Source organism: Varanus komodoensis, unplaced genomic scaffold, assembly GCF_004798865.1.
Source record: "Varanus komodoensis strain SLA01 unplaced genomic scaffold, ASM479886v1 scaffold22, whole genome shotgun sequence".
Classification (NCBI taxonomy): Eukaryota; Metazoa; Chordata; class Lepidosauria; order Squamata; family Varanidae; genus Varanus; species Varanus komodoensis.
The window spans coordinates 9,616,515-9,640,429 of NW_025335606.1; the positions used below are offsets into that span (position 1 = coordinate 9,616,515).

General features: G+C 45.1%; 1 protein-coding gene across 1 annotated transcript in view; it reads left to right on the forward strand.

The window, feature by feature from the left end:
* DCC (DCC netrin 1 receptor) overlaps nt 1-23,915 on the forward strand; it is a 647,852-nt gene that overhangs the window by 605,289 nt on the left and 18,648 nt on the right. Inside the window, exons 26-27 of the mRNA XM_044431047.1 lie at nt 6,966-7,121; nt 22,753-22,965. Of these exons, the coding sequence (XP_044286982.1) occupies nt 6,966-7,121; nt 22,753-22,965 (369 nt within the window). The remainder of the gene's footprint in view (nt 1-6,965; nt 7,122-22,752; nt 22,966-23,915) is intronic.

The following is a 23,915-nucleotide window of genomic DNA, read 5'->3' on the forward strand; positions in this document are numbered from 1 at the left end:
GAGGAGGAGGAGGAGGAGGAGGAGGAAATAGAGGGGTTGACTCCATAAAGGAAGTCACAGCCTGGAGTTTAGAAAAGCTAAGCAGGAATGTCATGCATAGGACATCTTGGAGGGCTTTCATTCACAGGAACTCCCAAAGTCAGTGATGGCTTGATGGATATGAACACAGCAAGACTAGGAAATGCGGAGGGGTGTGGGACAATTTCCCATCCAATCATGCATAGTATTGCACCCTTAATGCCTTTGAAACACCTTTTTCAAAGAGGACACCTGAGAGACGGGCTTAGGACAGAGTTCCACAAAAGAAACACTTCAGCCCAAAAGTCCCCTTTCTTGTTTTTGCCACTTAAGCTTAAGGAGGGTGATCCAAGAGGCTTCTATTATCTCAACCAGAGAAATATGGACTAAACAAGCGTATGGACTTTTGGCTCTGGCCTCATGGCAGAGCGGCAGAGCAGCAGAGACACCGGCTGGGGGGGAGCGCTGAGTGGCCAGGGGCCTGGCGAAGGCAAGGCAGGAGCTGGGCAGGGGAGCAGTGGGCCAGGAGCAGCGGAGAGGAAGGGCGTCGTCCCTTGGCTGTGGCCCGGGCTGTCCGGAGACTCCCTTCCCTGAGACACAGAGGTTTGATTGTTTGTTTGTTTGTTTGTTTTTGTTTGTGCTGTGCTGAGCTTTGTTTTTCTTCCATTTTAAGTTTATTTTATCCTTGTGTGTGTGTGCGAGTGGGTTTTTGTCTGGGAGAACTGGGCGAGTGAGAAGAACTGCAGGAGAAACAAGGCAAGGGACCAAGGTAAGGTCTTGGAAGGGATACCGATGGCAGACCAGGAGATGGCCTTGGCGGGAGTCACGGGTGTTGCTGTCTGCTGCGAGCGCTGCGACATGTTCGCCCTTCTCCCCCAGGAGAGGCAGGGATGCACTTGCCCTCGGTGCAAGATGGTGACCCTGCTAGAAGAGGAGGTGAGGTGCCTGAGGGCTGAGAGGGCTCTCCAGGGCCCCCCAGAGCAGTCCCCCCCCCGGACAGAGGGTTGAGGGAGAGGCCAAGGGAGGAGCAGCTGCAGAGACATGGAGGTATGTCACCCACAGGAGGAGGAGGCCAGCACAGCCTCCTCCTTCTCCTGGCACCATTCTGGAGCTGGGAAACAGATTCTCTCCACTTGGAGAGACTGGGGCTGATGTGGCCTCAGGGGACCAGCAGGACCCCCAGTCTGAGGCGTCAGGCGGCAAGGGGGCCGCTGCAGGAGAGGCAAGGGCCAGGGCACGGCCGCCCACCAGCACCAGGAAGGTACGGCGGCAGGTGATTGTTGTTGGGGACTCCCTGCCGAGGGGCACTGAGCCGGCGGTGTACCACCCCAACCTGGAGACAAGGGAGGTTTGCTGTCTGCCGGGCGCACGCATCTGGCCTGTGATGGACAGAGTGGAGCGTCTTGTTCGCTCCGGGGGCACCAGCCGCTCCTGGTGATCCATGTGGGCACAAACGATGTGGCCAGGCAGGGTGTGGCTGAGACCCCCAGGGACTCTGAGGCCTTGGGGAAGGAACTCCGGGAGCAGAAGGCCCAAGTGGCCTTCTCGTCAATCTTACCTGTCCGAGGATTTGGGCCAGGAAGGGACAGGAGGGCCTCCGAGGTGAACGACTGGCTTAGGGAGTGGTGCCAGAAGGAACACTTCAGGTTCCTTGACCACGGCACTCGTTTTCTTGCCAGTGGACTTCTGGCAAGGGATGGGTTACACCTCACGAGGATGGGGAAAAGGTCCTTTGGAGATGCTCTAGTGAGCTTCGTCCGGAAGACTTTAAACTGAGCCGGGGGGGGGGGTCAGGCCCCCCAGTAACGTGTCTGCACTGGACAAGTGTGAGGGGAGGATCAGGGCTCTGGGAGCAGGGTTTTAGAGATACTGCAGGGACTGACAGGACTCCTACAGAGAGGGGCCAGGTATCAGGGAGGATGGGAGGAAGGAGGAGGCTGGGAAGTCCAAAGAAAGGAAGTGGTGGGAAGGAGTTGAGGTGCATGTACACCAACGCTAGGAGCATGGGTAACAAGCAGGAAGAGCTTGAAGCTCTCCTGGGAATAGGAGGGTATGATCTGGTGGGAATCACAGAAACTTGGTGGGATGAAAGGCAAGTCTGGAATGTGAACATAGAAGGGTATCACCTTTTTAGAAAGGACAGGAAGGGAAAGAGAGGTGGGGGCATGGCTTGGTACGTCAGGGAAGGGATAGGATGCAGTGAGATAGAATGCAGCACAGATGGGGATTCGGTAGAGGCAGTCTGGGTGAAACTTAGGGGTTTTGACAGGGAAGGAGACCTGACAGTGGAGGTATGTTATCGCCCTCCAGGTCAACTTGAGACCCTGGATGATGTCCTGACAGACCAGATTCTAAGGATATCTCAGGGGAGAGACACAATAATTATGGGAGATTTCAATCTCCCGGATATTACTTGGGAGACTCACTCGGCGGTGACAGTCAGGTCATGTCGCTTGCTAGAACCTATAGAGGGAGGGTTTTTCACACAGAGGGTCCAAGAGGCGACGAGGGGGGGGAACATCCTTGACTTGGTCTTGACCAATAGGGAGGAGCTGATAGATGAAGTACAGATTAGGGGAGCTCTGGATGCGAGTGATCACTCCATCCTTTGCTTTGAGATCAGGGGACTGGGGACGTGCAGCAGGTCAAGCACTAGAAGCTGGGACTTCAAGAGGGCCAACTTTGGCCAACTGAAGGCCAGACTGGGGAAAGTCTCCTGGGATAGGTTACTGGAAGGCAAGCGAGTTGAGGAGGGGTGGATAGCACTCAAAAGGGAGGTTTTGGAGGCACAAGCCTTGACGATACCTCTAGTCAGTAAGGTGGGGAGGCGGAGGAGAGTGCCGCCATGGATGCGAAAGGAGGTGGTTAAAGGGATTAGACGAAAGAGGAACCTCCGTAGGAAATGGGTACTGGCGGAAATAGACAAAAGGGTATACCGGGAGGAGGAGGCCCGTTGCAGAAGGATTCTTCGCAAGGCTAAGGCTGATTACGAGCTGAGACTTGCCAAGAATATCAAGAGCAACAAAAAGGGCTTCTTTCAGCATGTAAATAGGAAGAGGAAGGGGAGACAAGTGGTGGGACCACTAAATAAGGAGGAAGGAGATCCAGTGACTGATATGAGGGAACAGGCACAGATGCTAAATGACTATTTTGCCTCTGTGTTCTCCCCAAAGCAGGATGGGGGATATCCGCATAGGAGATTAGATGAGGCTGGGGACTTTGGGGCACAGATTAGAGTCACTCCCCCCTTGAAGTCAAGGGGCTCCTCAGGGCATAGGACATTACAAAGGCCCCAGGCCCTGACGGGTTACACCCGAGAGTACTTAGAGAGTTGGCAGGGGTTCTCTCACGCCTGCTGGCCTCCATTTTTGAGACCTTGTGGAGAACGGGTGAAGTTCCAGAGGACTGGAGGGTGGCATCAGTGGTCCCAATTTTCAAAAAGGGTAGTAGAAAGGACATGGGGAATTATAGACCGGTTAGCCTTACGTCCATTGTAGGAAAAACAATGGAAAGGCTCATAATAGAGAGAGATCTAGTGATGTTAGATAGGGAAGGGATGCTGACAGCCACACAACACAGCTTCTGCAAAAACAGGTCCTGCCAGACAAACCTTGTGGAATTCAGTGTGATGCAGTGGTCAAGAGGGTGAACACCACCCTTGGTTGCATAGCCGGAAGTGTGGCTTCTAGATCAAGAGAGGTATTACTACCACTCTACACGACTCTGGTGCTCCTGCAATTCGAGTATTGTGTTCAGTTGTGGACCTCTCATTACAGAAAGGATATAGCCAGGTCGGAGTCAGTGCAGCGTAGGGCCACAAGGTTGGTGGCCGGTTTGCAGGGGATGCCGTATGAGGCGAGACTGAGGGAACTGGGTCTCTTTAGCCTGGAGAAGAGGGGACTCAGAGGGGATATGTTGGTGACATACAGATATGTGAGGGGATGTCACATGGAGATGGGTAGAGACCTGTTCTCCCCTGCAGAGGAAGGCAGGACACGCTCCAATGGAGCAAAGCTCAGGGAGCCAAGGTTCCATTTGGATGCCAGGAAGCACTTCCTGACAGTCAGGACCCCGAGGGTGTGGAATGGGCTTCCATGGGAGGTCGTTGAGGCCCCATCGGTGCGGGTGTTCAAGGATAGGCTGGACGCCCACATGGTAGGCATGTCGTGAGCAGAGCCAGCTGGTGCCGGAGGTCAGACTAGATGGCCTGGGAGACCCCTTCTGGCTCGCTCTGTTTCTATGTTTCTAAAACACCCCATAGATATATGTGTTTAACTCTGCTGTAATTGCCTCTTATAGCTGGACAATTGGAAATTGTGCCAGTGCAAATCAGTTGCATCACCTCAGAGCTTGTCATAATAGATGACTTTGGAATTACACAGATGCAGAATTATTTATCCATTTGTGGAGGGGAAGGTGGGGGGGGGGGGGGGGGGGGGGACCGGCAGCTGTCAGTTATTCTACCTGATGGCCTCATCACTGCCACCCCCCACACCCGACAGGCACACTCAAAAAGGATGTTTAATCATCTCATTTAATCTCTGCAGCATTCATGTTCCAGAAATCCAAAGACTGCCATGTGAAAACTCTTTATCTGCAGGGCTTTGTGCCACCACCTTTCAAATACATCTCAGAAAGTGATGGGTAATTTGTGTGTGAATCCAACAGCAGGGAGAGGCGTCTGTCTTCTTTTTCCTTTGAACACACAGGTGGCATTGAGGACAGAGAAAACAGAGCGTTCAGTCATTTACTCACAGGCTAGTGGTTCATTGTAAAGGATGCCATGCAAGTCTGAGGTTTTCTACTCCTGATACAAAAAGTGCACAATTACTGTTGCAGTTCACTGTCTTGATTTGGCAGCAAATCTGTGAACCTGAACATCAGATCCATAAACAGTGCAGAGAGCTGGTTTATAGGGAGCTAAGCCAAGCCTGGATAATGCAGTTCAATCCGTTGTAGATCATAAATACTATGTCTGTGATTCTTAAGATCAGCTCAGATTTGTGTAGTGTAATCAAGATTCTGTAATCTTGAATGGAAAACATGAGACCAAGTTAATGTGCCTGAGATGTTGGATGAAACCCTCCTGTTCATCCAACAGGACTTCTGCTCATGCAGTGGGTCTTTCCTGTCCTCTCCTTCCTGTCTCCCACAGCCCTTACACAACCCACATCTGGCCTGGAAGGTCCCGTAATCCCCTGGATCAGAATTGATGGTGTAGGGAAGACAGCCGAGGGATGGGGGGGAATGTTTTGCTTGTCATTCCCTTCTGCCACTGGATCCGTGAAGCCCATCAAAAGCCCTGTCAGCCAGTAGATCTGAGCATTTTGATTCTTCTGCATTTCCTTAGCATCTAGCAAAAAATCAAGATAAGTGATTCAGTGCAGCTTTAGATAGATATACATATGTACAATATAGGCTAAATAGCTGTTGCCTTTGTTTCCAGAGTTACATGTTTCTCCATTCTGATAATGGGTCACCAGCAAAGAGGACCGTAACCTGTCTTCCCTCCAGCCTCAGAAAAAGAAATCTTTACCCTTTTTTGCCAATAAATCTTGTTCTGATCTTTCAATGTGCTGCTTTAGGAGACATCCAATTGCAAGTGCCATGCCCTTAGAAGCAGAAAATACTTAGAAAACTTACCAAGACTTTCCTTTTATTTTGCCTGAATGTTTTATCATCAACTAATGTGTGTTTATTTTGTCCTATGTGTTTTACCCTCTGTGTGTGTGTGTGTGTGAATATGAGAGAGAAAGAGAGAGAGAGAGAGAGAGAGAGAGAGAGAGAGAGAGAGAGAGAGCGCGAGCGAGCGCTGTTGGTATATTTTAAAATGAATACTTTTAATTCTTTTTTTATCTTTGAATTGTTATTTAGGTTTCCAAGCCAGCTAGAGAAGTTTTCAAGTTAAAATAGAAGGACAATACAGAACATAGAAAGGAATAAGTAGCATCTGTTAGAAATTCAGCAAAAGCAGTATCCTACATATGTTCTGCTGGTTCTTCCATATCTATCATTATGGATAGATAAAATATATGTATTAAATCAATCAAAACTTTTTGTTTACAGTGATGATCATGTGACGATTATACATATCAATAGGAGGCCAATTACTAGATTGAATTGGCCACAATTACTGTGCCTGTAAGTTTTAGCAATAAATAAGGGTTGCACTAAATTGATGATAACCTTGAAACTCTTGAGTGATCTATATTCATAATAACCTTGCCTACAGTAAGCTTCTTCAAGAAACACGATGATCAGAATGGATTTCTTTCCCCAGTCATTCTCTTCATTCAGGTGTTTGTGCTGTGGATTAAGGATCTGCTACTCACATTTTGAGAAACCAGTATAAGCAAATCAGGAAAAATAATTAAACATGATAGTCCTTTAAAAAAAAGAAAGACAATTAATTTGATGTTTTAACATGCCTCTGCAATACCAATTGATTTGATGGCATTCAGAATCCTTCAGTTGCTCACTGCCATTAAATCATGCCTTGCTCTTAATTTGGAGGTCATTTGCAACTTGAAATAAACACTAATTGATCAGCTTGCATAATAAATACCATCAACTTCATTTGTGATCTAATCCATCACGTGTCTGCTTTTTTTAAAACAGTTGATTTTTACTTGATTGATTTGTTTAGATTTGTTTCCTTCAAGCCAGCAAGCAGTAGCCTGGTCTCCAAGATTATGAATAAGGCTTTGTTGAACCACCCCTCAAAAAACACCTTCCTTTCTCAGAGATCCACAATATTCATTAGTTTCCTTTCTGCTGAATTAATTACAGGCTCTACTGCAACCTTCTCCAAAGTGGATTCTCCAGGTGTGTTGGACTAGAACTCCCATAATTCCTCACTCTGTTTTGGAGTTGGCATTGCCTATCTTCCAGTAATATCCATGGAACTCAACTTGCTTCAACTTGCTTCTTCCCCTCTTTGTTTGCAGCTGTAGTCAGTGCCATCCCGGTGCCAACACTAGAAAGTGCTCAATATCCAGGAATCCTCCCATCTCCGACATGTGGATACCCACATCCTCAGTTCACTCTCCGACCTGTGCCATTCCCCACCCTCTCAGTTGATCGGACTTTTGGAACAGGAAGAAGTAAGTAGAGTGATCTGTCTTCTTTTCCTCTGCATCTGATTGCTGAAATCACCATAAGACGTTATGCAAAATATACACTGAGAAATTATATCCTGGCAACATTGCATAAGATGGATATCAATTGGGTCAAGGGGGAACGAAACTGTCCAGTTAAGTGCTTCATCATGACAATACATGGAAAGGTTATTCCCACTGGGTCTTCTTCAAATTCAGCAATCCTCACGACCTTGCATTCCTTCCTTTCAATAGCTCAGACGTGTATTTTGTGGCAAACTCCAAACTGCTACTGCATCCTGTTTTCCTGTCCAGCATGCTGGCAACACCACCAGGGAAGCACTTTGGAAATCCACACTCCCTCATGCTTCTGCCCATAACCAGGATGCTGACCATTCTGTCATCGGTTTTGCCAACAGTTTTTTCTTGAGCAGTTGTGGCGATTGTGAGCGTTCCGTGACATCATTGCACTTCTGCCAAGGGCTAACAAGGCACATCTCAGTGAACTGATGCCAGAGCTCTTGAAGCTCTGACTGCAAAGCTTCCGTGATTTCACAGCAATTAAGCTAATGCATTGAAGGCTCTGCTCTATATATGCTTTACTCCATGTTTGCCAGTATTTCTCTAAGCTCCTGTGTGTTTGGGTTTTGCTTGCTTTTTATGAGGGTAATTGGGGAGAAAAGCCCTGCGTGCTTAGGTCTATGTCCTAATTTTGATATTATAAACCCAGCTTCCCTGGCCCGGTGCTTGTGCACACAGGTGGATATGCAGAGATGCACTTTTCAGGCAGTGCACTGTGAAAAATCGGGAGCAGAGAAGAAAGCACAGTTCTGTGCATTCTTCCGAGTGTAAAATGGGCATGCAGAGACAAGCATAACTAAGGTCTACCATAGCAGGAGGTGTTGGTCAAAGATAGGTTCTCAGCATCATAGTTAACTGTCTTCATCCTGTGTTCTCATCTGCCCATGATTAAAGATGCAAACAATTAACACTGGGCACTAATTCCTTCTCAACAGCCTTGATTGTTAAGGGGCACTTTCCAGAACGCTACTTTCCTTCTTTCCATGGGGAAGAGACCTCTATGGGACAAACCTCCATGCTTAGTTTTGTTGCTATAACCTTCATAGTTCTCATTGTTGCTGCTGCTGCTATCACAGGTATTTCCCATTTTCCAGCTTTCAGGAATCAAGGTAAGAATGTCACCTTCTAAAAGATGGCAAATTGAAAGTATTGAGAATGGTTTGAGCCAGAGGAGGTTCAGTGCAACCAAAGTATTCGTATCCACAGTCATAACTGACTGTGATCCTTGCCTGCTTTATCTTTGCTGCAACCCAAGGCCTTACCTTGGGTAGCCTTACCTCCATCGCCTCCCATTTGACAGATGGGAAACTGAGGCTGCGGGAAAGGCTATTCCCAAAATGACATTTTCTGGTTGTAGCAGTTGCTATGCCTGGTATCTGAACTCCTCAAGCTGTCAAAGCAAGATATGTTCATAGGCAACCAAATGAAAACATTGTACTTGGTGCATATTACTGCTGACATCTAACAAACCAGCCAAGCAGTCACTTTTCTTTCTACTCTCCTTATGCTTGGTTAAGTCTTCATTCAAGGGCCTCGGAAGGGCCTGTGCAGAGCTGTGAGCATAATACGTGAACTTTTCGCTGAGCCTTTTCCTGCCAGCAGCTAACAAAGAGCACTGTACTTTCCCATCTTCCATTCCTTGCCAATAACAGTAAAAGGCCTGTTCTAAAAATAAATATCATTATTACTGTGCTCTGTTTACCACATTCGGCATCCCTGTAGAAATAATGGAGATCACATACCACTCTGGTTTAATATAAAAATGGCATTGGACATGCATGTGCCTATTATTTATAGTATAGCACCACCAGGTGCTATAAGTGCAGGGTCTGCTCTTGGAAGAGGTAGGACCCAGGCATATGCCCTAGTGGTGTGGCTAATGCTGCCTCCTTGGGAACCAGTAGCCCATTTTCAACATGAAGCTGGCTTTATGGAACTACTCATTTAGTCTACCTCTCCCACAGCACATGGTACAGTCATGTTCTTAAGAGGAACCTCAGGCCAGAGCAGGAAGGAGAATTGATTGCGATTGTTAATAGTACTGGGTTGGAACTAGTATGAGAAGTGGGTTTCTGTGGCCCTTGGCTTTTCATCTACATTCTGTGAAAGGGGCATAGCTTAGTGCTAGTAGTAGGTTCTTCTTCAAGCAGAGGGTCATAAGATCAATCCCTGACACTGTTAGATAAAAAGATTCCCAGTAGGGTTAAGTGAATGTTAGTTTTAGAGTCTGTCATATTTTAATTCTTTTAAAGATCAACTTCTTTCTCTTCCAAATAGAAGAAACTGGAAAATTTTGGGGGGAAATCAGATAAAAATGAAATGAAAATGCCACACTGGCTCAATTCAATGGGTGCACCTATTCCCAAGATAGACAAGACCATGTTCACTTCCCTGCCATGTAGCTGTTAAAGATGTGGAACCTGTGAGCACAGACAAAAATCAAAAAATTCAAAGGCCTGGATGGAACAATCTATCAATTTTGGTTCCTTTGGTACCTTTTTTTTAATCTCAAGTTCTTCTAGTTCCAAATGTGGAGAACATGGCAAATTTTGGAACATTTGTATCAAAACAAATGGAAAAAGAATTCACCCTTAATCCTCAGGAAGCCAGTACGGGTCAAAAGAGATAGTCCTGAGCTGGACTCAGCAAAGGTCCAAAGAAAACTCCATGGGACACCAGAAAAATGCACCATTTTTAACTGAACCTGGGTAGCTCCTTGTCCCTATGTTGATGAGTAAGAGCTGTGCATTACAGAAACTTGGTTCGAAGTAACTGTCCCCACAGTACAAGACTGAACATACTATTGCTTGGAAAAAGGCACCCTTTGAATTCATCATGCTCAATTGTGCTATGGATAGTCCAGCCTTTCAATCTGCCAAATGGGCCATACTGGAATCCCTTCTTCCCTTCCCTTCCCTTCCCTTCCCTTCCCTTCCCTTCCCTATGATCTAAAAAGCAGCCAATGCTGCAAAATCATCTTTAGTGAAAATGTTCCCATTCAACCATTTGCTGAAAGAAAGAAAAACTGAAGAAAATCAGTGCTTGCTTCTCTCAGATGGCAAACCTGTCTGCCATTTTGACCACTGTCAAAGGGGCCAATCGCAAGAGATGGGAATAATGACTTTGTGCTGACTTCTTTTTTATGTCTTCTCCCAGGAAAAAAAAGTGCTTTTCTTGTCAGGGTAATTTCACCGCATAGATCTGTTTGGCCAGGTGATGGTAGTGGGATGGAGACACCTTTGAAGTGCATGTTCCAGGATACTATGTTTGATTTCTTTCTCTTGCCCTTTTTCCAATTAATGAGAAACTGGTTGTAGCCTGTGCAGGATGGCTTTGAATTTTCTGCAGAGGGAGAATCAAAGCCAGTCCAGCACCATGGACAGTTGCTGCAGACAAGAAGTGGGTTTTCCTCAGATCCGGGTCCAGCAGCACATGAATTTAGAGCAATAGCATACGGTTCCTCTTATAATATATAAATATACATGAATAAATAACTCTGGTTGACTCTGGTTGCCTCCTGATTGTTATATCAGACTGAGCTGCCAATCCAATTGTGCTCTGGAATTCATCTTATGGTGGTGTTTCTTGTTCTTTGAAATGACTAGGCTAGGAAATATAAATTTGCCTAAGGCAGTGAGCTAATGGTTGAGCTTAGCTTTGTACTAGGGACAAGTTAATCAGAGTCAAATTACATGTTACATTTACTGCGCTGTATGGAGCTACATTTCCTCTTTGTCTTAAATTAATTGCAGGCATGGGGGTCAACTGGGGGGTTGTGAATCACAGTCCTTGGGGAAAGAATGATTATCCCTGCCCTCCCCAGCTCTGAGTCACACCAAACTCTCCCCACCCCATGACTATGAGCATTACCAAGGACTGTTTTTTTTTGTTTGTTTGTTTGTTTGTTTTAACTTTTGTTTGTAGGCAAGCAGGTGGGGTCTGAGTTTTGAGGGGACAGAACTGGGGAGGAGAGGCTTCAGCCTCCCTTCCCTACCTGCTGAGATCCTAACTGAAGAAACAGAACCCATATAATGACACCTGGTGCCCTCCAACCCATTCTTCCCATATAGCACATCTATAACATGATGTTTGGGAAGGATGGGATTTGTAATCCCATACTGGAGGGCATTAAATTCAGGAAGAATGCACTAGCAGTAAGTATAACATGTAGTTTGGCCCTCAGCCTATTACTGGTATTGGTTATTTTCACACATGTTCCTTAAGTCTGTTCTGTCCTGTTCACATATAAAATACAGTTCTTTAAACACAGACACTTAAAAAATCTATTTTCTTCCTGAAGTACATATTTCTAAACTCCTTTTGATATGACCTTTGAGTTGCAGACTAAGCTGGAACATTCAGGAAGCCAGAAGGTGAACGCCTTTCTGGTTCACAGCCTTGCCTCTTAACCACAGGCAATATTGTAGCCACTTCAACGACTCTCCAGGTTCCAGTAAGAATGATGCAGTATTTGGCTGTGGGGATTTTTATTTTCAATGCACATACTTGCAATGGCCTTTCAAAATTATCCACCCTATTTGTGGGTGGATTCTGCCTGTGGTGGTTGTTGGACAGTTCTGACATCAGAGGCTCCAAATGGGCACACCAGCAGGGTTCAGGAAGAGTGGCAAGCACTGCCCTCGGTGTTGGGCATGCATTTCTCAGGACCAAGAGAAATGTGGATCCTCTCTGCCCCATCCACTTCCATTCTTGCTTCTACCAATGGTCCATTTGGGGCTGGACAGAAATAACCAGGGGTTGGACATGTCTCTTGATCCAGAAAGTGCAGGGAAGTACCTGAATTATTTCTGTAGTTCATGAAATAAGATTGCAGACCTAATGAGCTTGTACCTGAGATGAAATTTGAAAAGAGACCCTCCTGACTTTCATATTGGCCACCTTGTCACAAAAGCTCAAATGATAGCTTGATATGGCTCCATGGCACCCCAGGTGAAGAACGTCTTTGGTTCTTCACTTCCTCTTCTTGTTAAACTCTTGAATCTTGCAATCTAATGCATTCGTAGCCCATCTCCTACTTCGGTGCCCATTTTCCATGCATATTTTTTCCATGCGTGGTTCTGTCCTATAAGTTTAAAAATGATCCTACATGGATCTGGTTACTGTGACATGTACACATGCTGTCTTTTGAACAGATTAGGTCAATGTTCCCATATTTGTGTTTAATGGGAAGACAAGTATTACCAGCTTTGCAAGATCAACAGTTCATACTATTTATTTCAACTCTGATTTCAACTGATAATTGAGCATCTGCTCAATTCTAGATGTTCCCACCAAACTTACTGACCCTCTTAATCTGGGCACTGCAAGCCTATGACTCATTCCCCTGCCCCTAAAGCTGGCTTTGCTGGTATCTTGTCATTATTCGTTCCACATTGCACTTCATCTCCTCTGTTTCTCTTAAATTCTCAGTTCCTCCAGCATTTTCATAAACTACCATCCCATAAAGATTTACAAGTCAGGTCTGCTTCCTCAGAATCCTGATAGAATCCTGATGTTTGCCACTCTTTTCAGTCCCATCTGGGGTGGGGAGACTTGTTTTACCTCACTGGGTTTTCTGGTGGCACATTTGTGTACATGCGTCTGCTTGGAATGGGGACTTCCTTCTCAAGTCAACTTTCATTTTTAATCTTCAGCTTCTGCAATTTTAGCAAACCTTTCAAGAAAGACCATGTATGTCAAATGCTCCATAAAGTTGATTGCCACCCCGTATAATGAAGCCCTGCTTAAATGTCACTGGAAGTTATCAGCTTCTGATACAGCAGCGGGGAGAGAGTCCATGGTGCTTCATGTGACACTTCTGTTCACTCTTGCCTTGCAAGCTCAGTCAAGCTGTTTCCATCTACAGATGCGTGAGAATGTTGTTTCAGTTCACAAGCCATCAAAACTTGCCTTACTTAACAATCTTGAACTGGAGTGGGATTGTATTCTTTGGAAAAATCTCCTCCATTCCCGAATTTTCAATTGCATTTCAACAATCTGCATTTTTTTAAAAGTGTGCACTCAAATTTCTCATTAAAATGCAAATTTGCATGCTTTAGTCAATGAAGGGAATGTGCACAGTTTTGGAAAATGCACAAAGAAATGTAAAACATTTTTGTGTGGGATGCACAGTCTTCTTATTCACACAAACAAACAAACACAGGTTGTAGACAAAAATGGGAGTCAAGTGATCAGAGGATCCAAGTAGAATTTGGAACATTTTGGTTCTGGCTGCCTATTTCCATGGGGCTAGAATACTTGGTTCTGAGCTGGATCACCTGAAACTGCAGGTAGATCTCACTGAATTCTTGGCCTGAACTTAATTAGTTGCTAAAGATCACTAGAAGAGGCCTTTGTCTTCACACTTGACCCTCACTTAGTCAAGGACATTCTTTTCTCTGCTGTTCCCCAATTGTGGGCCTCACCCTGTTTGCCTTCACAAGGGGCACATCTTTTTAACTTGGTTCTTGGCATAACTATCAAGGTTTGCAACATTACTTGTTTTTTTGTTATGGGGGGTTGTTTGTTTTTGAATTTTTGTACACTGTATTTCTGTCCAGTTGACATGCTGATCCAGAAATCAGTATCAAATAGGACACCATTTCCCTTTAATTAAGCTGGCATTCATCTGCAGCACAAGGAACTCAATGGGTCTACAGACAACCCACTGATATTAGTGAGCCTGGGAGGCCAGCCAGAAGGAGACACATGCCATAAATAGCTGAGACTTCTTCCCCAGCGGCATTGCTTGTCACCGGCCATGCACTTCACTTATATTGGTCCCAAGTTCTTCACCTCCAGAAAACATGCAGGGCCTTGCTCCACTGCTGGAAGCTACAGTTGCAGTACCACACATGCGCACAGACCCAACCACACCCTATACACGTGAAGCTGGGACACACATGCACGCACACTGGACCAGGGATGTGCCAAGCCTCTCCAGAACCTGGTTTGCACCTGCCTGCCAAACTCCTTCCAGGGCTTTTTCCTCTCTAAGGAAGAGATCTGAGACTGGAAGAGGTCCATGAGCATTCACAGACCCCCTCCTCCATTGCCATTCCTGGCATCCAGTCTCCCTTCCCATTCCTCCCACCACCAGTGGCAGCAGCTCATGGGGAAAGGGGGTACAGCAAGCAGGTGCACCAGCCGACATTCCTCAGCAGCCAACCATGGTGCTGTTCGCAGTGTGTGAGGCTCAGTTCCTGGTGAGCACCCCACCAACTCCAGGCATGCTCACCAGAAATTCAGACTCTGGGCCACAGTGAAGCAGACAGGAGTCTGTAAAGCCGAAAACCAGGGAACATTTCCTCTTGTAGAAGATTGCTCGCACATCCCTGCCCTGGGCAGTTCACCACTTAACTAGGTTCTATGACTTAGACAAAAGTCCTGTAGGTATCTACGCAGAAGTTATGTCTCACTGAGTTCAATGGTTCTTACTGGTGTGTAGAGGATTGCCAGGATAAGCTGAACGTACATCCTATGTACATATGTGCAGAGCCTTCTTTTATTTTCCAAACTGTCCCATAGTGCATCTAAGTCATACAACCTTGGGGAACTTTATTTTGAACTAGGTAATTATGGAGTTCAGCAACATCACTAACAATGATTTATTTCTGAACGACTTCAGGGAATAAGCAAAGAAACAGAAGGAAATGAACACCAACACACTTATTCTCTGGCTGTTAGTAGAGTAAGAAGAGCTTAAGAATATTAAAAAAAAAACCCAAACCCTTTCGGAAATGGCAGTGACCTCAATTCCCCTTGTAGCTGCTCTCCAGTGCCTCAGTTCATTATCACAAAAATTTCTTTCCTATTCCCAAATCTGATTCTGAAAAAGAACAGAGGCCGTGTCTTTCAAAAAGCTTTTTGCTGCTCAGTTAGCACCTCATGTGGGACCGAAAGTGGAATGCATACACACCCCAACGCATACATAATTATTTCACCTGGATGTGCACTTTGGACTTTGTGTTTTGCACTCCTGACTCCTCCATGTCATAGCAGCTTTTGCAATCAACAGAAATACCAGCCAGAGTTCAACCGCCTATTCTCATACTGAAGCCGAGAGAATTGTTACCTCCAGAAAACAATGAAGCATTTGGTTGGGGAGTGGGGCTGCTCTTAGTCTGTATTACATGAGTGATTGCTAAACAATAAATATTCCCAGCAGTATATATATTAAGAGGCTTTTTACCTGCAGTGGATTAAATCACAGCTAGTATTGTGACATACATCTTATTTACAGAGTTTTGTGAATTCCAGGCCTGTGGAATCATACTAAGCAAGACAGAATTTGGGATCTAGCTTGGAATCCCACATCCTGAAAATCTCGGCTTTCTTTAAACATATACACACACATTTTCACAGAGGTTTAGCCCTTAATTGCATCATCATGGTCATTATTTAGGTTCAAATTAGACATACTATTTGAGGAGAATGCTATTGTGCATGTGTGCTGTATACAGGCTCCTGTAGCCATTTGGTGGTTGGCCAAGGCGCAAACAGATTGGTTTTGATCTAACCTGGAAGAGCTCTTCTTCTGCTCTTTAAAAAAAAAAAAAAAAGCAAGAAAATCACAGCCTGATCTCCCACTTTTTTTCTTCATTAAAAGCTGCCAAAAGGGGTTCCAATTAAGATCATGGGTATGCTTTAGGAGGAAGGTGTGGGTTATCCCTTCATCCCATTCTATTTTCACCAAAATTGTTCTGTCCAAGTTTCTATTAACTCCAGAAAGAAAAAACAGGAATCCAAGTTGTATTTCTCTTTCCACCCCTTAGTGGAGAAGGAAAGAACTGAGCTGGAGGAATAATGCATGGGGAATTGGTTAGAAAAGCCAGATCCAGATGGGGCCTTTTCATATACCATTTTAGGAGATCCAGTCGTAGATCTCCAACAACATGACTAGCTTGGGTTTTATTGTTGTAGCACTTACCACTGCTACATGGGATGTGGAAGAAGGTTGCTGGTTGAACCTTCCTTCCATAAGGATTCATGGACCTCCTCTCAGCTCAGCTTGCTTTCCAAGACAGGGCCAACCATGAGAGTAAGTCCATGAAGAGCAAAGGGAGAAACTCTGTGGAGCTTGGTCACATCCATAGGGGTTATTGATAAGAGTTTTGCCCCAGGACCCAAACCACTGCTCAGTCATGGAGATCTCTGGGCTATGGCAAGTCAATCTATCTCAGAGTTCATGTCCTTTACATCCTCCACACCTGTGAAGATGAATTCAGGTAGCCTGTGAATACTGTCCTGAGGTCTTTGAAAGAAAGATGGCGCATGAACATACCAGTGGCTGTTGTAGTCGAACTGCAATGCCCTATGAAATCTCGGAAGCCAGAACAAGCCTGCACAATGGTCCTTGGCATCACCTTGCACCAGGGGCAAGATATCAGGTCCACCCTTTTGTAGTGAAGACCCGGTGGGTGCGGGGGGGGCATAAAGGGACTGGTTCAGGCCAGGAGGGTGCATGAGTCACAGGTATCACTGATACTCCCGGGGTGGTTCATGGAACCACTCATTTATTTTATTTATTTAGCTATTTGTTTAAAGCTTTTCTAGACCATGCCATTACTAGTGTCTTGGGACAGTTTACAACAAGCACATACAAGGAACAGGTCAGGGCTTCTGTGAAGCTTATGCCTTTCCTAATATGTCCCTTTGCTCTGCCACCCGCCCACACACCTTGTTGCCCACTGCAAGGAATGGTGGTGGATGAGTTCACCTTACACTGCAAAGGGTGCAGCCGTGAGAGAGAGAGAAAGAGCACAGTGTCACAATGGCAAGTGAAAGTCCAAGCCCCCAAGGCCTCCATAAACTCTGCACTAAGCTTGGGATGAACCCTTTCAGAATCTGTCCCTCCAGAATCTGTGGACTTCCTCTCATGCGAGGCCCAGTCCTGCAAAGTGAGCCAAGCCAAGAGGAAGTCCACAAACAGAGACATGTCATGGATCCATGGAAGTTGGATCCAGGGCAACTTTCCCCATCAGCAATGGCTGCAGAACCAAAAAAGGGAGCTGTGCGCAGGCATGCCAGCTTCCCTTCCCAGCGAACAACCTTCTTCTCCACTCACTGCTGTTGGAAGCAGCACACATGGAAAAGGGGTGCAGCGAGTGGGCCCACTGACTGCCCGTCCAGTTGGCCAACTTTCCTCCCCACAGTGAGCATGGAATAATGGCGCTGCTCACACAGCAAATGCGGTTCAATTCCTGGCAAGTTCCTCATGAGCACTTGGCCTGCTTCCCAGGCACTTGGGCCTTGGCCCACCACAAGCAGACAGGAGTCTGGAAAGCCAAAATCAGAGAAGCCGATGGATGTTTCGCACAAAATGTGTTCCTCACACATTTCTACTCTAATCCCCTTGTGGCAGAAATGCTGCCCTTTAAGTATTGTACAGAAGGAGCAAAAGAAAGGCAGGTTCTTGAAGGCTCGGGTTTCAAAGACATCAAGTCCTTAGTGCACATCTGATACGTTCAAAGGTGAGACAGAGTGGCATTGTGATGTGAAAGAAGCCAAATTGCTTGTTCCACTGTCCATTTCATTCATTCAGATCAAGGGACTTTTCCCAGGTGTGACAAAGTATGTACAAGCGAAGCAGTGTGATTTTTGTCATCTTGTGTTTTGCATCCCTCTGCTATCTCTCATAAAAGGTGCAGCCTTTAAAGAAGCTGGCCATATGCAGTGTTTAAATTTAAAGCAATTATTCATGATCAGATCGCAGTGTTCCTACTGGGCTGGTACTTCAGGTACAACCCCCTGCCTTTAACTTTACTCTCTCTGGGCAAATGAAGCACTCACTGGTGTGAATAAATCTAAGGGAGTAATAATTCAACATCCTTCTTGCCCTTGCCAGGCTTGTAACCAAGCAACAAATGGACATGAAAATTGAACCAAACTCTTTCTCCTCTCCAGGTGGCCCAGTGAAGTTACGGTTGCATCACGTTGGCAAAGCAGCTAAAACGAAAGCCATTAGGATGTCCTAAGCTGTAATAATCAGACTGTAATTGCCATCCTGGATCCAAAATAAGTAGTTAAAGGGGAGAGAGGAAAATGGAAATTACTTTGCATACAGCAACCGCTTCTTCTCCTTGCATTGTCGTTTGTTTGTTTCTCCAGTTCTCACATTCATCCTTCAAATAAGTTGCCTGTAATCCAATGAAGTCTTAGCCTTGCTTGAAAGAGATGAAAAGTGTGTACACTGGCTGTTATCTAGGAGGGAAGGAAGTTGTGCCCATTTCTACTGCTGTTGTCTCAGTGGACTGCTGAATGTATGAGGCAGAGACAGAACTGAGTCCAGGCCCAAGACAGCTCTTGGCAACGAGCCCTTGGCAGGCCCTTTTCAGTGTCTAAGCAGTCCCCCAGAGCTCCCAGGGCAGCAGTGGCAGGCAGATATGAAGTGCCATTTTGAATTTCCTATGGTGTCCTGCAGTCATGCTGTATCTGAGGATGCACAACACCAGAAAACTCATTCCATTCCAGCAAAAGAGACTTTTGACACATTTCCAGCTCAACAACCCAAAGTGGGCTAAGTTAGGTGTCAGCTTCTGTGAAATGGCTTGAAATATTTGCTCAGATGTAGAACCAGGAACTGCATAATTTAGCACGATTGCGCACATTATGTAAATGTGCACGAACTGTGGAGCAGATGCCTGAATTCTGTGCAAATGTCTTGGGCTTAAACACATACACACAAATCATTTAAAAACAGACATCTGCGTGATGGCTCGACTTGCAGTGCACCGAGTCAGCACCAGCACAGGGTTGATGGAATGTGAGTTCATCACATTTTCATTTTCATCCCCTCATCCCATCACATTCCTCAGAATTCCTAGCTGCATCAGGTGCTTTGAGGCATTTTGACAAGTTTTAAATGGCAGTTCACTGCTGGCAACCAGGCCAAGGTGCCCATGGAATGCCCAAGAGTGTTGGATGTTGGAGCTGGCCCTGATGTGTCCCGAGAACCACCGGATCTAGCAAGGGTAGGCCATGGTCCTCCAGATGTTGATGGGATTGAACTCCCTGCAGCCCTAGCCAGCATGGCCAATGGTGAGGAGTGATGACAGTTGCAGTAGCACTACCGGTGCCAATATTTTAATCTGATATGTGACATCAGATCATTTCTCAGTTGCATCATCAGTGGCCAAACGTCATTCGTCTTTACCTGTGTGAACATCAATTAGAATCTGTGACTTGAGCCTAAAATATCTTCAAATTCAGAAGCACTATCTGTGCAAGCCCAGATCTTGTTCTCCTCCATGAGATGTGGAACATTTGATTCAAATTGTCCCTGACTATTATGCGTTGGGCAAATTCATATTCTGAGAAAAGGTAGTTAAGGGATGAAGCGAAACGCTGGAGGGTCTGTTTCTTAGTGGTTCTCACTAAGTTCTTTGGGTGAAAGTAACCAGAGTTCAGTCCAGGATGGAGCGAACTGGCTGCAGCATGGGACAAACGGCCCTTCTGTTGGGACTGGAGTCCATCCAGTCTTCCCTCCATCCTAGTGGTTTCTCCCAGTAAGCCTCATTATTGCTCCCATTCACTGCTATGGGAACATGACTCCACTGTGGAGTAAAACCTGATCTAATCTCAACTGACAAGGCTCCAGAAGGGAGTACAAATTGCATCTGTGAGTATAGAAATATATCTGAGAAACTTGTTGGCCCATCTTTCACATACCCCACCTGTCACCGTGACAACTACATCACTAGTTTTAAATGAAGATGCCAGCATTTCCTAAGAAGGAATTATTGCCAGGTTTTCTAGGACATCTATATTTTTGTACATGAGTGTGTGTAAGATGGATAGACTAACAACAGAGTAATTTCAAAATATACTTGGTGCTAAACATTTCAGCAGCCACCCTCATCAATAGCTGTGATGTGAAATGGATTTCAAGAGTGACTGTTTGGAACACTGAGACATAAAATTCTGGAGACATTAAAAAACAAAGGTGTGAATAGCATAAAGCTTGCAATTTGTCCTCCAGATTAAGTCCATAGCCGATACTTATCAGTGTCCTTTATTCAGTCAGAAGCCCTTAGAAGTCTGAAAGACTTAAAATATTTTGCAATTCTAGGGTTTGGTTTGGTTCTTCAGTAAGAATTGCACATTTTGTTACAGAATCTTATTCTTAGCTCCATTGTTTTTTCTGATATTTTGCATGTAGCATTCATTTTTTACTTTCAATTGAATAAATTTTATTAGTGGAAGTCCACGTTACTGATTCTCTGATGAAATCAATTATGATAGAAACTGTTCCCTTCAAAGTAGTGGTTTCTCGATGGTAAATTATGATAATGTAAGGAGGTGACCTACCCTGCTGTGAAGCTGGGTTGCCAATAATTTCCATAAGCACTTCTTTAACTAGCTATTTACATAAATGGGGTGCATGACAGAGAATGCATGGTTTCCATTCAAAGAGCACAATAGGATACCATAATACAATGTAATAATAACAGTGTAACTGTCCTTCACAATCTGGTGAGAATTGTTGGGAATAGTAGTCCACAACAAATAGAATGTGCTTTTCTTTTTAAAAAGTAAACTTTTTTTAAGGACAGTATCCCTGGATATTACAGATGTTTGATATTATAGGCAATACTGTGACAAGGGTACTCCAATGCTGGAAAATTTTCTCTAAGTTCATTACATATTTTTGAGCAGTTTTCTTTGTGATTGCAAATATGCTTTCTCTCAAGTACTGTGCATATTATGTTCTTCTTTGGATTGGTTGGTTGACATGCTTTGGAGATAAATGGGCATCCATAGTTTTACAGTATAAGCCAATGAGAATCTGGCCAGGGTGACTTCTTTTATATTGTTATTTATTTTATATTGTTGGTCTTATATTGTTATTTTTGTATTTTATTGTATTTTATTCTATGCTGTGAGCCGCCCCGAGACTTCGGCAAGGGGCGGCATAGAAATGTTTTAATAAATAAATAAATAAATAAATAAATAAATCCGGGAACGATAAAATGCAGCTTTCAATTGTGGTGTTGCTGATAAAAGTTACTGTCAAGTGGTTAGTATTGATAAACCTAATAAAATTCTCCAAGTTATCACCTGGATGCCCTGGGGGTGGGGAAGAGAGCTGTATAAGAACTGGTTCTTCCCTCCAGAAGCTGCCTTAGCAATGAAGCTCTTCAGGCTTGCTATGGTTTGCCTTGTTTGTTGCAATTGGACTCTTGAACCTTGCCCCTGCTCCTGCTCCAGCCCTCAGGTACCCATTTCCGCCTGCATCACTTCCTTGGCTTCTTGATCCCTGGCTTAATTGACTACACTTTTGCCTCTTGGACTGGACTTACCTTGTTCTTCTGCTCCTGGCACTGACCTTTGCCTGTTGGATAAAATTTGGATTTGTTTGGAAATGGATAGCCGAGTTGCCTGGGTTCCAGTGCCCATAACATTTAGTCAGCCACTTGTGCATTCCGTATGCCTGAGGTCAAAAGTCAAACTCAGAGAGGGATAAAATGGCACTGCAGAGGGCAGGGAGGGAAGCAAAAAATAGATTGTGGTGAAACGTAGGCCAAGAGGCCTGTAGGCAGCAAGGATTGCCGCTGCCACGTCCCACACCTTGAGTCAGATGAAGCAAGCACACACATTCGGAAGGTTCAGTGCATTAAGGATGGACAGCATAGGACTGCACCCCAAGCTTCCAGGATTGAGTTTATTGGTGCTTCTGCTATTGAAGGAGCATGTTAAGGCTAAAGGGCATTTTTTGGTGGGTGATAGTAATGAAGAGAGAAGTGAATCGAAAGTTGCAATGATGCCATCTTTGTTAAATCAATGTTCCTGATTTTGTCTTTCAATATTCATAAGGAATTCTGTCTTATCCTTAATATATGAAGGAAGTTCATGTGCTAGTCATTGAATTACAGAGTCGATATACTGTGAAAACCTTTCAGTAGTTTTGCAGAATTGTTCTAATGCATATTCTGCTCAGCAAGGTAGGTTACAGAAATTGCAAGTGAAGCATAGTCAAACCCTGAAAGAAATTCCCTGTTCCATAGAAAGACCCAGCCTGTGCTCTTGGAACTTCCAAATCTCAAGCCTACTAGTAGCCATATCAGATTGTGGGCTTCACTTTTCTTCCTTTGTGCATATTTTGTGTGCATGTTTTCCAAATGTAAGCATTCATAGTGTGCCTTTTTAGAGATACCATGTTTCCTTATATTGATTAAAGCAATGGTGAATTTCTTCAAAAGAATGCAATTTTTCATGAACCCATCTCAAAGGTACTTATTTTTCAGATACATTTTTCCCATCTCTGAATCACTTCACAGGATTGGAAATACATGGACTTGGACCAGGAATTCTACCTGAATACTAGTCCTTCACTCTTCAGCATCACACCACACCACACCACACCACACCGGCTGCTGGGAAAAATGGATTCCATCTATTCCTTTCCCAGAACATACCCAACCTCTCACCCATCCCTACAACAGACAGACAGAGAAGGGAGAAGGGAGAATAAGCTCTATTCGTTATTTATACACGAAATTACAACTCAGTGGATTACAGTCTGGTTACATCTTCGTTCCCTCTTATCTTCTTGCAGCAGTGAGTGAAGCAACAGCCCCTCAGCAGACATCCTTGTTACCACAGACGCAGCCCGAACACCCCAGCAATGAGGATGCCCCAAGCAGGACCATTCCCACAGCATGTGTCAGGCCTACACATCCTCTCCGCAGTTTCGCCAATCCCTTGCTACCTCCGCCAATGAGTGCAATAGAACCGAAAGTCCCTTATACGCCGCTTTTATCTCAGACAGGTAAGTGGGTGATTGTTGAAACAAGTGTCGGCAAGAGAACACATCTTTCTCCAAATGTTCTGTCAGGTAGTTTGCATTTCTCTTTCTCACCTCCCTTCCAGTCTCATCACCTGGTAGTGATATTGCTTAAAAACTCAAAGGGCTTAAAATGGGTTGATCTTTCACAGCCTGGGCAAACACTGCCTGAAGCTACTCCAGGAACAGCCTTATGATGAATTGAACTAAAGGTATGAATCAGAAGGTGCTCCCTCTGAATCTTAGCTCTGTCTTGAACTCCTGAGGTGAATGTAGGCCAGCTGTGCTCTCTCAGTCTTTCTTCCCACCTCCACTTGCAAAATGCCAATGATATTGAGGGACAGGAAGTTGCTCAGTAGTAAAGCACCTGCTTTGTATGCAAAAGGTCCTAGGTGAAATCTTCAGCATCTCTGGAGAGTGTCTTCTGGAATTTTCTTCATGGGTACAAAGTTATGACACTATGCAGTTGTTGTAACACTAAGAAGAGTGAGAGCAAATCTCCACCTTTAACTACCAAGCTCAAATCTACCACATGTACATAACTGGTATGGAAGACCCATCTCTCACCTTTTGTAGAAGCAGGAAATGAGCTAGCGACAGGTAATCCTGGAGCATTTCCACACTGTCCGCGCCTTGGCAGCGGGGACTCAAGTCAGAACTGTTCTTGGATAAGGCTTCCTGACTGACTGCAGAGTAAACAACAGGGCTGGCCGTCCCACAAGACAGAGTGAATCCCTTGCCTCAGGCAGCAGATTGGAAGGACACTATATCATGGTCCCACCACCACTTACAGCCAGTAGCATCACATTTGTTATGCTTTTGCTGCTAGAGCCAAGCTAATACCTCACTCTGAGCAAGGTGACCACTTGGGAGAACCACGCCAACTGCTTCTCTTCTGGGGCTAATGCTGCAGTAGGAAAACAGCATTTGGGAAT